This window comes from Anolis sagrei, chromosome 2 (assembly GCF_037176765.1).
Source record: "Anolis sagrei isolate rAnoSag1 chromosome 2, rAnoSag1.mat, whole genome shotgun sequence".
Classification (NCBI taxonomy): domain Eukaryota; kingdom Metazoa; phylum Chordata; class Lepidosauria; order Squamata; family Dactyloidae; genus Anolis; species Anolis sagrei.
In genome coordinates, this window is record NC_090022.1 from 283,102,036 (window position 1) to 283,116,876 (window position 14,841).

Below are 14,841 nucleotides of genomic sequence, written 5' to 3' on the forward strand. Positions count from 1 at the left end.
CCCCCTTTTTTTTTCCCCTGGCTACAGGCCTGCCTCTAATCACAGAAAAAATTACTTTTTTGGAATTACAACCCATCTCAAACCTACCACCAGTTTGGTGAGTAGCCAACGTAATTTTAGTCTAAAGAAGTTAACTTTATTGGATTGACTTTATTGGAGTAAGTCCAAGTGAGCTCTTCCCAGGATAGATCTGATACAGCTGTGATGAATGATAAAGGAACTAATCAATGAAATTATTATCTGTATTTGTACAGTATATTATATATCAGAATATTTTGGCTGAAGAAGATTTGTTGTTGCTAGATGCCTTGACGCCAATTCTAGTATCAGATGACCCTTTCATAGGGTTTTCTTGGCAAGACTGACTTAGGCCCCTTCCACACTGCCATATAAAATCCAGTTTATAATAATAAATAATAATAAAACTTTATATATATTCCACCCTATTTCCCCGGGGGAACTCTGGGAAGATTCCAACAACAAAAATAAAACATTCAATGCCTGATAAAGCAATAAATACAAATATAATACCAAGCCACCTAGATTATCATGGTTTGCTTTTGGGGGAGGAAATAGGAATATTTCCAAGCTGTGGCTGGTTGAATCTGTGGATACAGATTATGTGGATGTGGAGGGCTTAATATAGTTTCTTCCATCTATTTTTGCTTTCCACTCTTCTTTTCCCTAGTTGTGGTTTTGATGAGGCTGGAGCTCAGAGAATCCTCTGTTTAGTTTCCAGTAAATTTCCCACCCTTTTATACTGGGTGCCTGTGGAATTATTATATGTTTAATTGGACCATAGGAGACCCCTACGCCCCCCAGGACACACATTTCATCTTTCTTCATTTTAGCTTATTTATTTATGATGCTTGTCTCCAAACGGGTTCCAAGAGAAGCCAAGAACAGCTATGGAATATGATCGGGAGCTCTTACCTATTTGCTGTAGTTCCTAAAAGGTTTTTTGGGGAGGTTATTTTATAACATCACTAATTCATGGCCTGAGGCATCCTGCATCTTAGACTTATCAGTAGCTCATACTAAATAATGCAAAGGCTGCATGCTTCTCAGCACAATTCGGTAAATACTTTCCTCCAGCTGTTAAGTTTGCTCTGGAAACGAAATTGTAGAGGTCTTATTCCTCATCTACTCCCCTTTGCCTCTGAGATGCATTCCTCTAAAAGAGAGAAAAATGGAAAGCTTTCTCCATGGTGAGATATTAGATGATGGAAGAAGCACAGCTCGGCATGGCAGGGGATCATTTTGATCGTGCATTTGATATTCCAGGCTATTCCCTTCCTTCCACCACTGAGCTCCCCAACTGTGCATCCAAAACCTGGCAATTTTTCAATGAGATCCCATGGTCTTACATATAAATACCTGAATATGTGTTTACATGAATATGTGAAGTCTGCACAGGCAATTTTTTGGGGCCTGAGTATAGCATATATAGTAGAGAGATGGTAAATAACTATGGTAGGGGCCCTTTCACACTGCCATTGACTGTCCATATCCACAGATTCTGTATCCACATATTCAAGCATCCATGGGTGGAAAACAGCCGGTAGGCTTTTAGGAATTGTGGGAGTTGAAGTCCAAAACACCTGGAGAGCCAAAGTTTGCCCATGCCTGGTATAGACTATATAATGCACTTCAGTGCAGTACAGACTGCACTATATAGCAGTGCCAAACCAGACTGAGACTTGCCCAAGGCTTTTCCAGCAGCTGTTCTGCAACCCAGAATATAGGAGAGTTCTGTAAATAGCAATTCCAAAAATTCTTTTCAAGCTAGATACTACTTTAGGTTGTTTACACTTTTGGCATCTGCTTATTTATGATAAATTAAGCAATCCCACTTTTAAAAAATTTGAGGAACCCAGATTTTAAACACGACCTTTTTGTACTACAGATCCCATCACTCTCCCAACCAGCACTTAGCCCAAGAAGGTAATTGATCTAGTATTCTATTTTTCACACCACCACTCAGTCAATGTATTGATTGCAGTCTGCATCCTAAATTATAGCATATCCCCCATGGGATGCACCTAAAGGCAAAAACAACGGAGAGGTTGGCACTGAGGAATGTGCCATCCCTTCTAAGTAGCCTTTATGAGAGCCACGTCCTTTCTGTTCGTGGAAGGACATCTCAGGATCCAAGACTCTGTATTTTATAAAATATGTATCTCACCATGTGCTCGAAGCCTCAAGGTGGCTAAGAATAGTAAATAAAAACAAACACTTCCCCTTAAAAAAAAGGAAAGCAGATAAAAGCAGGACTAGAAATAGCCGAACAGAATTGCCAAGGGAGTTAAAAGAGAACAAAACCATAAAAGCAATTAAATTGCTATTAAAAGCTTGGAAGAATAGGTTGGCCTTTGCTGGCATCTAAAAGATAAGAGGAAGAAGGACGCCTAGTTGCACATAGGTCTAGGTAGGTCTACCTAAAAAACATGTCCTTATGAGTTTGATAAGTGGATACAGAGCACATCCTACATCTCAGAAAATTGCTCACTGCAAAGCCATCAGCGTCACAAAGCCATCTGTACGCATACATATCTAAAAGGAACATAATTGGCAGCAAATATAATCTATTGAACCCTCTTATGAAAAGGCTTAGATTGGACCAGACACTCTGAAGAGATGTTTCTGTACTTGGATAACTTAGCAAATTGAATTATTGGTAAGTGTAAAGGATTTTTAATAAAGCAAGAAAAGAAGAGAGGGAGGGAGAGGGCAGCAAACCCATGACAATTTGTCTACTACATCCAAAGCTCTTCTGCCTCCCTATTCCAGGGCAAGAGAGATAAGTTGCTTCCCTCTCCCTCTGCCTTTCTGTTTATCTTTCAGCCGGCTGGACAACTAACCAATTTATCCTGTTTGAAAAGAAAAAGTACTTGCCATTTAATTAATGGAGAAGAGTATATTATACTTTCTGCAGTGCAGGAATGCAAGAATATGTGGAAATATTTGAACAATGGTCAAAAAATAGTTCACCAAGTGAGTTCAGAATAAAATGTAATTACAATCATTCAGCTCAATGTGCTTAGTGGAGACTTGGAGCCAGAGCCATGCCCTTCCCAGCAGACTTAGAATCATAGAGTTGGAAGAGACCTCGTAGGCCATCCAATCCAACGCCCTGCCAAGAAGCAGGAAAACTGCATCCAAAGCACCCCTGACAGATGGCCATCCAGCCACTGTTCAAAAGCCTCCAAAGAAGGAGTCTAACTGTGAGAGCTGCTGAACAGTTCTCACAGTTAGGAAGTTCTCCTTAATGTTCAAGTGGAATCTTCTTTCCTGTAGTTTAAAGTCATTGTTCTGCATCTCCAGAGCTGCAGAAAACAAGCCTGCTCCCTCCTACCTATGACTTCCCCTCACATATTTATACATGGCCATCATGTCTCCTCTCAGCCTTCTCTTTTGCAGGCTAAACATGCCCAGCTCTTTAAGCTGCTCCTCATAGGGCTTGTTCTCCAGACCCTTGATCATTTGAGTAGCCCTCCTCTGGACACATTCCAGCTTGTTGACATCTCCCTCCAATTCCAGTGCCCAGAATTGGACATAGTGTGATTCCAGGAAATGTGGTCTGATGAAGGCAGAATAGAGGGGTAGCATGATTTCCCTGGATCTAGACACAATGCTCCTATTGATGCAGGCCAAAATCCCATTGTCTTTTTTTGCCACCACATGATATTTAATTAACGGAAAAGAATCCATTATATCCGCTGCAGTGCAGAAGTGTAAGAATATGTGGGAATATTTGAACAATTGTCAAAAAATAGTTTCCCAAGTAAGTTTAGAATGAAAAGTAATTATAATCATTCAATTCAATGTGGTTAGTGGAGAGCTAGAAACAGAGGCTTGCCCTTCCCAGCAGACTTAGGCAAAAGGAAACTCCTGCAGCCCCTCCTAGCTTGTGTGTCCTTTCTTAATTATAACTTTCCCCTTCCTGGCCACTCTCTGGTGTTGCTTGGTTGCATGCACCCTGGGTTTTACCTATGAAATGTTAGAATATGAGGAATGATCATGGGGTGATGAAATGGGGAGCTGTAGTGGAGCCTTCTATGTGCAGGACTTTTACATTATGGTTAACCTTGTAGAATCAAGCCCTTAGCCTGAAATTCAGAAATAGAAGGAATATCTGGAGATAGACTAAGACATCAGAAAGGTTTGTATAGAAGTTATCAGTGAGCTGTTTTGCAAAATCATTAGCATTCACAGCCAGGGAAGTAAACTGCCGCAGCATCAGGTCATTTCTCAGAAGAAAAAGCCTTGGGAGAAGGCCAGGAGGAGAAGAAAAGCCATGTCAAACAAGAATATTTTCAGCTCTCATTAGACATTTAGCAACCCAACACCTGGTAACTAGAATACCTGAGGCTGGCTGCAAATACAAATGATGAATCTAAACCTGTCAAGAGGAACTGAGACAAATCCCTGTTAAGAAAGTTCTCCAAACTTGAAACAGAGCATTCACATTCTGTAAAGGGAATCACTGCTGCAATCAAGAAACTGCTCTACCTTTGGAAATTTTGCACATCTCCTTATTATGCAGGATTCAATTTTGTGAGAATGTGTCCAAAGAAGGTGGTCAAAATGGGAAAAGGTCTGGGAAATATGCCCTAAGAGGAATAGCTAAGGGAGCTGGATATGACTAGTATCCTGATAAAAAAGCTAGAGCTGCTTCAATTCCCTTTCAGATTGCACATTGTTCATGGCTTCAGTTCAGTCACTCACATATTCATCACAGGTTGGTCCACACATAGCCAGCCACATGCCACTTGATTCCAATATACTAGAACACGTGGATTTTGAATACTAATAAGCATTGAAATGTATTTTGTCTGAAGGGCATGGGTATGCTTTCGCTGGGATTTCTTTGGTTTTTTTTTAATGTACTGTTTTTGTTACATGTTTTCATGACAACTTCAACTTATCACAACTTACCCTATGGTTTGCTTGGCAAGATTTATTCATAGGTGGTTTGCCATTGCCTTCCTCTTAGCTTAGAGTAGTAGTTCTCAACCTTCCTAATGCCATGACCCCTTAAATACAGTTCCTCATGTTGTGGTTACCCCCAACCATAAAATTATTTTGTTGCAACTTCATAACTATAATTTTGCTATTGTTATGAATCATAATGTAAATATCTGATATGCAGGATGGATTTTCATTCACTGGACCAAATTTGGCACAAATACCCGATACAACTAAATTTGAATACTGGTGGGGTTGGGGGGTGGTGGATTTATTTTGTCATTTGGGAATTGTAAATGCTGGGATTTATAGTTCACCTACAATCAAAGAGCATTATGAACTTCACCAACAATGTAATTGAATCAAACTTGGCACACAGAACTTTCATTACCAACAGAAAATACTGGAAGGGTTTTGGTGAGCAATGACCTTGAGTTTTGGAGTAGTAGTTCATCTACATCCAGAGAGTACTATGGACTCAAACAATGATGAATCTGGACCAAACTTGGCATGAATATTCAATATTCCCAAATGTGAACACTGTTCGAGGTTGGGGAAAACAGACCTTGACATTTGGGAGTTGTAGTTGCTGGGATTTATAGTTCATCTACAATCAAAGAACATTCTGAACCCCAGCAATGATAGAATTGGGCCAAACTTACCACACATGATCAACAGAAAATACTGTGTTTTCTGATGGTCTTTGGTGACCCCTCTGACACCCACTTGTGACTCCCTTAGGGTTTCCGACCCCCAGGTTAAAAAATGCTGGCTTAGAGAGTGTAATTTGCCTAAAGTCATAAGGTGGCTTTCCATGGTTGACTAGATAATTTGAACCCTGGTCTCACAGTATTCAAGTCCAACACTCAAATTACTGGTCTCAACTGTCTTGTTTTAGGAAACTTCCCAGAAATGTAGATAACATGGCTACTTGCCATGCTGGCTGGGATGTTCTTTAAATACTATTCCAAAAAATATTTTTTTCAGTTCTTTTTATGTCTATTGTAGTCTAATCACTTGTGCAAGCTGCAGCTTGATCCTATAGCTGTTAGATGATTACAGATGTGTATGTAATCCTAGAATATGTGGCAAAACCTTTGTTGATTGAAAGGTGTGACATCAGATTTGCCCATAAGGGAAAAATTGCCTATCTTTTTGCAACCATCAGGGTGACAACGTACAACTAATTGTACAATCTATCCCCTAACTCTGAGCAAAGCATCGTAATGTCCCCCTTGGACGCATTATGGAGAAGTGATCAGATGCGTAATGAGGACAAGTGATTAATGAATCACTCTATATGTATGAACTGGAAAGCTAGTTCAATTAGTGTGAGAGCTTTAATGAAACAGGCTCACAAGCCTAACCATTGCAGAATACTAAAAAAAAATCACACTTAATGCTGACATTAAAAGTGTTCGCATATTAGCTGATCCTGTTGTGAGATTAATGGAGGGCAGGGAAGTTCATGATTCTTAAGCTATCTTTCTGAGCTGTCCCTGAAGTCTCTGCGCTTGCACTCACAAGGGGCTCAGTCCTATGACTTTGTTAGTTGTGATTAAAGTTGACTCATTGAATTATTCACCAATCAACAATTGAAACAGTGGATCTGCTGTACTTAGCAATAATCAAGAGTTGCCAAAATCAACTGAGAAATTGTATGCATAGCCTCCAACGGGGAAATGTGTGGCCAAAAATATTAGAGTGATCAAGATGACAAAAGTTATCAACAAAAACACACAACCAAGAAGTGACTGCAACAATTTGCTTTTGCTTGGGCCTACTGGGAGGAGTGAGTTTTTGTCCCTTTTCAGCTTTCACATGTATCATAACTATCTTTGCATTTGAAACTCTTTTTTGCAGCAATTGAAATAAGCAGAGGACAAAGAGAGAAAGTGGAAGGGGAGGCAGCAACGGAGACATTTAAAACACAGCTGAGAAAGTTGGATGACAGAAAAATCAGGACTCTTGGGCAAAATCAGGAAAGTTGGAGGGTACATTGTATGGAAAATGAAGCACCATTAAAGGAAGAGAAAAGTCGCCGATAAGCTGAGAAAGGCGGTATACAAGTGTAATAAATAAATAAATAAAAGGGAGGTGTATGTTTCCTTTCCTGTGATTCAAACCAAAGTTGCCTTATTCGAGGGACAGAAAGCTTGTCCTTTATAAGGCTGGGAAACAACTGAGAGAACGATTTTCTTACAGTCACCCAAGGAGTTTCCATGGCTGAGCAAGGATTTGACTCCTGGGCTCCTAGTCTAATAGTCAAACCACTACTCTGTGCTGGTTCTGCATTAGAATTCTGCTATGACTAGTATTGCTATGGTACTTTTATCATATATATTTATATATGTGTGTGTGCATGTGTGTATATGATAATGTTCTATTATATATGGTATTTAAGTTCTCTTGCATGTCTTGAGTGGATTTCTCTACCTGATGTTGTCCAGATGTGTCCTTGCTCACTGACAACCTGGCCGCCAGGGTGATGAAGGTTGTAGTCCAGTATACTTGAAGGGCAAGAGGCTGGGGAAAATAAGTTTATTAGTTTTTTAAGACTGGTGTTGATGGAATTTTTTCAACCAGTTATAAAGAGACATTACCAATGAATGATACACTACACTGGACCCTTGGTTTGGTTCCAGGACCCCCCGTGGATATCAAAACCCATAAATTTTCAAGTCCCATTATATACAAAGACATAGTAAAACAGTGTCATAAAATGACAAAATTGTGATTTCTTTTTTGGATTATTTCTGGGAGGGGAGAGAATATTTTTAAGCCATGGGTAGTTGAATCTATGGATAAAGAATCTGTGGATACAGAGGGATTGCTGCAATATGCAGTGCACACCATAGCAGAATTCTTCAGCGTATCCAAGAGCAAACTTTAAAACTTTGCTGAGAACCTTACCCCAACCCTCCCAGACATACAGAGCTGCCTTATACTGAGACAGATTTCATCTTTTTATAATTTACTGGCATTCGCTGTAGTTTTTCTGATACGAATTCTTTCATGCTGTCAGCGGCACTTGTCTCTTTGCAATGAAATTATGCAATTGTACTGTAGAGCTGAACCTGGGAGTCTGGCATTTTCTGCATACAAAGCATTAGTTCCATTACTGAATTACAACTCTTTCCAGAATTTATTTCATACCCCTCCCATCCATTTATGCTGCACAGAAAGATTTAAATGCATTCATAAACTCTGGGATGGGAGAGAAGAAAAATCTGCTTGCCCTGCAGACACAATTTTATCTGTAGAGCAGCAAATACTACTGAAGATGCCTTGGAGATGGTACATTTATAGACCCATTTATAGACCCTGCTCCCCTTCCTGCAGCTTGGAGAGCCCCTGTCTTTTACCAGTTGCTGATCATCATTGCTAACTGGGTTGTTGTAGGGGTTTTTTTTCGGGCTATATGGCCATGGTCTAGAGCAGGGGTCCTCAAACTAAGGCCCGGGGGCTGGATGCGGCCCTCCAAGGTCATTTACCCGGCCCTCGCTCAGGGTCAACCTAAGTCTGAAATGACTTGAAAGCACACAACAACAACAATCCTATCTCATCAGCCAACAGTAGGCCTAGACTTCCCATTGAACTACCAATAAGTTTATATTTGTCAAAATTGTTATTTATTTTAATTATTGTATTGTTTTTAAGTGTTTTGCATTACAAATAAGATACGTGCAGTGTGCATAGGAATTCATTCATGTTTTTTTCAAATTATAATCCGGCCCTCGAACAGTTTGAGGGACTGTGACCTGGCCCTCTGTTTAAAAAGTTTGTGGACCCCTGGTCTAGAGGCATTCTCTCCTGACGTTTCGCCTGCATCTATGGCAAGCATCCTCAGAGGTAGTGAGGATCCTCAGAGGTAAAGCCTTCGACAATACATCATTACTAACTATTTGTCCATCAAAATTGGGTCTCAAGAAAGCTTATTCATTCAAATGTAAAGGATAGTTGCATTAATTTGGAACATAAACATGGAAAGGGGTCTTGTAAGCACCTTTGAGATTACCTGAGAGAACAAAGTTGATAGAATAAGCTTTTGCAGACTAAGTCTGCTCTCTCAGATCTATGGGAGGAAGTGTCTAGGAAAAGGCCTTTCTAGGCCAACTGTACGTGTCTGTTCCTAAGCAGCACAGTTCAAAGACAAAGATAGTTAAACTTCTGGAAACTAAGCCTTATGAGGAATTATTTAGGGAGCCTCATATGTTTAGCCTGGAAGACCGAAAAGTAATATGACAGCTGTCTTAGAAGATGGAGCCATCTCGCTTACTGCTGCTCCAGGACCAGAGCACAAAACAATAGATTCAAGAATAGAGATTCCACCCAAACATTATGAATAATGGTTTTTCCCAGTGGAATCTATTTGACAGTTGAAAAGACTGCCCTAGAAGGTGATAGATTCTCCATCTTTGGAGGTCTTTAAACAGAAGTTCTATGTTTAAAGGTCTTCAAGCTCTTATAAAAGGAGGGGCCCCATCTTTTCCCTCCTTTCATAAGAGCTTGAAGACCTGATGGTTCCAACAAACCTTTGAGAATGACCAGTTCTAGCCCAGCCCCAAACATTGTTGAATATGGTCTTATATTTCCTACCTATTACTCCAGTTATCCCTCTAATAGTCCCTGGAAATGAGCAGCCATAGACTTGTACCTGCTACTGCTGTTAGCCTGTTATAGCACTGTACTTAATTCCTGGTCCCCTCATATTTTGAGTTTGCACTAGCTCGGCCTAGCCTTTAATTGCTCTGTACAGGTGGGATTATGTTAATATATATGTGTTATTGTGATAATTTTATGCTTATGTTGTTTTGTTAATTTTATGTTATGCTGTTTACTCTGTATGTTTTGGTGATGTTACTTGGAAACTGCCCTGACATCCCCTCAGGGAGATAAAGTGGTATATAAATAAAGTTTTTGTTGTTGTTGTTGTTGTTGTTGTTGTTGTTATTATTATTATTATTATTATTATTGACATCTTCCAGGCATGGTCTAGTTGTATATTCTTCATGGCAGTGACTTGGACTAGATGGACCTTGTGGACTATGGAAGAACAGTTGATGAAATGGAAGTATGATTGAAGATTAGGTAGGAAAGGGGAGAATGTGGAGGGAGAGCTAGTGGAATCAAATGTGGAAAGAGAGGAGGCATAGGTAAAAATCCTAATGGTTAAGTTTTGTGTTATATTGATGTAGGAACCAGCTCTATATGAATCAGAATCAGTGGTGTGTTCATTAATAGTGACAATATCAGCACAGCATTGATTCTGCTTCAGACTAAAGGAGCTATCCAAGGTGTTGAAACACAGCCTCCAAACAGATTCAGCATCTGCTATACAAGTTGAGCATTCCTTTTCTGAAATGCTTGGTAATATAAGTATTTCAGACTTTTGCAGATGTTGGAATACCTGTGTTTTGCATGTAAGTTCATAATGAGATACCTTGAAGATGGGACCCAAGTTGGTTGCCATAAATGTTAAGTAGGTTTACAATGCTGTTGAGGGCTCCACACTGTGAGCATAGTCAGAATTGGAGGGGGAGAGTTAACACCCTTCAAATACACATCTATCCCCTTGTCCTTCTTTCTTGATCTCAATAGACTGCTCTTGTCCATCCCAATGGGTTTCATGTTGCCCAGTTGCTGGGAAGTACCTACTTTCCCAGTTACCCTACTTGAGTTCAGAAATAAAAAAAATCTAGAGTTCTGTCTGCTTACTCCATTGTAAGTAGGGTAAGAAGCACAGCCATACTCATTCATTGAATTTTTTCATTGAAATATGACTGCCTCGCTTCCATAGTCAATAGTTTTGTAATTCACTTTATATTTTCTGCAAAGGAAAAAAAATCTTTTCATATTGATATATTCTACATTATTTTCTATGCACATCGAGTGATTCTAGTATCTGCCCAATGGAGCTGAAAAAACCCCCTCCAAACCAGTTTCTCAGTCTGATTTCAAACAGACCTCAAAGCAAAGGGAAATTCAATTATGTCAGTAATGCTGAGCACAATGAAATGACTGTCAAAAGGGGGCTTCCAGAGGTTTAAAATGTTTTCCTTTTCCTTCTAATTTAGTTACAGCAACCTCTTGTATATCTGTGTTAGTACAATCTCTTAAAAAGTAGGCCCCAGAAATCAATTTGATTACCTCTCTGAATTAAGTATGCACAAATGAGAGCAATTGAGATCGATATAAATTAGTTTAAGTACTCCGCTGTGTACAAAACCATTATGTAACAAGAAACAATTGGAATGAAGACACAAATAAACATAGTGTAAGGGGGAGGTTAGGACGGTAAACATATTTATCTGCTTATTTCCGTCAACTAGTTGCACATTAAGCGTGCCTGTTATTTTTAACCTTAGGAATATCCCCGCAAGTCTCTCCAGGAACAATGCAAAACAGGCACTCAAATGTTAACAATTCAAGCTAAAAGTCCTCAACTCAGCAGTCAGGGCTGACCCAAGACATTTTGCTGCCTGAGGGCATGTAGTGAATAGTGTGCCCTTCCTCACCTTCAAAAATCAGCATGCATATTATCCTAGTTTGGACAATTGATGCTGTTGCTCCAGGAATAAAAATGTCACAAATGCCTCCCACCCCTTTTCCTGGAAGTTACAAACATGGAACTAAATAATTTGTATGATTAAGAATGTGGTACCCTTTCCTGACATTCAAAATCTTGTGCCTGAGGTGGCCATCTTATCTTGCCTAATGCTAGGTCTGGCTCTACTAGTGAAGGATTTCTCCTGTACCTTATGAAGAAACGTGGGTGTTCATTTTGATTTAGAAACCATAGCAAAGCATCGCCCACGGTTCTACTTCTAGTTCAAATATTGTGACCACAGTGTGGTTGTAGATGCCCCATGTTCAACTTATGTTGCATCAGTAGATGCCCCATGTTCAACTTATGTTGCATCAGTTCTTCTTGTGCAACTTATGTTGCACAAGAAGAACTATGCTATTGAGTCCAACATGCGATTGAGTCCACAACCAAAGGGATGTCCAGTTGCCTAAGTGAAGCCCACAACCAAGATGTGAATATAATAGTACTCTCCAGCTTTCATTCTCCAGCAACTGAGATATCAACAGGCAATCTCCCTCCATTTTTACAGATGACACATTTTTGTTGTTTATTCATTCAGTCATCTCTGACTCTTCGTGATCTCATGGACCAGCCCACACCAGAGCTCCCTGTTGGCCGTCACCACCCCCAGCTCCTTCAAGGTCAAGCCTGTCACTTCAAGGATAGCATCCATCCATCTTGCCCTTAGTCGGCCCCTCTTCCTTTTTCCTTCCATTTTCCCCAGCATCATTGTCTTCTCTAAGCTTTCCTGTCTTCTCATGGCCAAAGTACTTCATCTTTGCCTCTAATATCCTTCCCTCTAGTGATACATAGTCCACCTGAAAACTTTCTCCTTCTCCAAATTATAATGCAAAAAAGGAGATTCTACTAACTATCAGGAAGAACTACTGGGCATCAGGAAGAACCAATGGCATCATTAGGGTTGGTATCACCTAGTGTAGTAGCTTCACACCCACCCCCCCCCCCCCCCCGGGGCTTGGACCACCTCCTGTACCAGGTCATATCACAATGTTGTACCTGAAATACCAAATTTGACAAAATCAGAAGCCATTTAAAAAAGCCCCAGCAGCAACAAAACCAACAATGTATTATTGAAGACTTTCATGGCCGGAATCACTGGGTTGTTGTAGGTTTTTTGGGCTATATGGCCATGTTTTAGAAGCATTCTCTGAGGATGCCTGCCATAGATGCAGACAAAACTTCAGGAGAGAATGCTTCTAGAACATAGCCCGAAAAACCTACAACAACCCAAAACCAGCAAAGTGCGCTTGTAGTGCATGCAGATGAAACCATGAGAATCGAATAATCATTGTTGCATGGTATTAATAGGAGCCCTAACCTGATCATATGCACATTAGAAATCTGAAAAAGTAAATTTGCATTGGGTATTACTCCTGTAGAAACATGAAAATGAGCAAAATAAACAAAGATTATTTTGCTATTATATCTTAATACAGTGATATTTTTTATTAAAATAATACTTTTCTGCACAAAAATTTTGTGGACAATCATTTTGGTTTTTATCTTGTCTTGCTGCTCTCTCCCAGTACAGTTCACACCCTCTTAGTGACACCAGTCCACTGGGAAGAACTTTTGGAGGTAAGAGCTGTTTGACCATGAAAGTATACCCCAATAGATATCAAAATCCATGCATGCTAAATCTCATTATATACAGTGGTGTAATAAAATTGTGCCCCTTGTATAAAATGACAAAATTAAAATTTGCTTTTGGGAGTTCTCGAAAATATTTTCAAGTCATGGATGGTTGAATCCATGGATGCAGACTCTGTGGAAACAGAGGGCCAACTGTATAACCAAATCAGAAAAGCATTCATGTTTTAAATGTCCTTTTATCTTATCTTGTGTTGTAATTGTCCTATTGATTTTATGCTTAGTTATATGGTGTTGATTTGTGATTTGGTTTACGTATGTAAGACATTGAATTTTGCCATTATTTCTGTGTAAACCACTTTGAGTCCCCCCAAGGTGAGAAAAGTGGTATATAAATAATGTAAATAAATAATAAATAAATCACCAAAAAGAACAAAGAGAGAGGAGGAAAATGAGCAAAACAAAACAAAAACCTTGGGAAAGAGAGACCACTACATAACTAAAAACTATCAAAACAATATAAATTTCAACTGCATTTTACTGTTTCTCTTGGCATGGTAAGGATTCGATCTATATGCATTACATAATTCAAGGATCTTATGCTCTCCATTTTCTTACACCAAGTATCACTTCCTTCCCAATTAGCCACTGGAAGTGGTTCCTTTCACCTACTTTTGATCCCAAGCCTGCAGGTAGAGCCTGTCTTGTTTATTGATTGCTCCTAAGTCTCTTTGGGAGACTTTCATCTGATGAGCAGTATAAAAATGCTTTGAATAAAATCAATCAATCAATATTTGATTAAAAGGTAATAGTTTCCCCTGACATTAAGTCTAGTCATGGAGGGAGGTGCTCATCTCCATTTCTAAGCTGAAGAGCCAGCATTGTCCATAGACAACTTCAGATCATGTGGCTGGCATGACTGCATGGAGCACCGTTACCTTCCTGCAGAAGCAGTAGCTATTGATCTACTCACTTTTGCATGTTTTTGAACTGCAAGGTTGGCAGAAGCTGGGCCTAACAGTAGGAGCTCACCCCACTCCCCAGATTTGAACTGCCAACCTTTCAGTCAGCAGGTTCAGCAGCTCAGCGGTTTAACCACTGTGCCACCAGAGGGCCATAATATTTGATTGCATTATTTCAATATTTGAGTTGCATCTTGCCTCCCCCTCTTTAAATGGTTTAAAAATAAAGAGGGCAATTGGCTAGAAATTCATTAATAAATAGATTGGGCATGTTTAGCCTGAAGAAGAGGAGGATGAGAGGGGATATGATAGCCATGTATAAATATGTGAGAGGAAGCCACAGGGAGGAGGGAGCAAGCTTGCTTACTGCTTCCATGGAGATTAGGACAAGGAACAATGGCTTCAAACTACAAGAAAAGAGATTCCATCTGAACATGAGGAAGAACTTCCTGACTGTGAGAGCTGTTCAGCAGTGGAACCCTCTGCCCCGGAGTGTGGCGGAGGCTCCTTCTTTGGAAGCTTTTAAACAGAGGCTGGATGGCCATCTGTCGGGGTGATTTGAATGCAATATTCCTGCTTCTTGGCAGGGGGTTGGACTGGATGGCCCATGAGGTTCCTTCCAACTCTTTGATTCTATGATTACTAAGTTAGACTTGTTTTTTCCCCAATGAGATGAAGGTAGCATATATGGTTTTCCTACTTCATTCTCTT

General features: G+C 39.9%; 1 protein-coding gene across 2 annotated transcripts in view; it reads right to left on the minus strand.

Annotated features, from left to right (window-relative positions):
- Positions 1-14,841, minus strand: part of ONECUT2 (one cut homeobox 2) — a 94,284-nt gene that overhangs the window by 20,773 nt on the left and 58,670 nt on the right. Inside the window, exon 2 of one of the 2 annotated variants that reach the window (XM_060761312.2) lies at positions 7,405-7,494. The exons of the other annotated variant lie outside the window; for it this stretch is intronic. Coding sequence (XP_060617295.2) covers positions 7,405-7,494 — 90 coding nt within the window. The remainder of the gene's footprint in view (positions 1-7,404; positions 7,495-14,841) is intronic. 2 annotated transcript variants of the gene reach the window in all.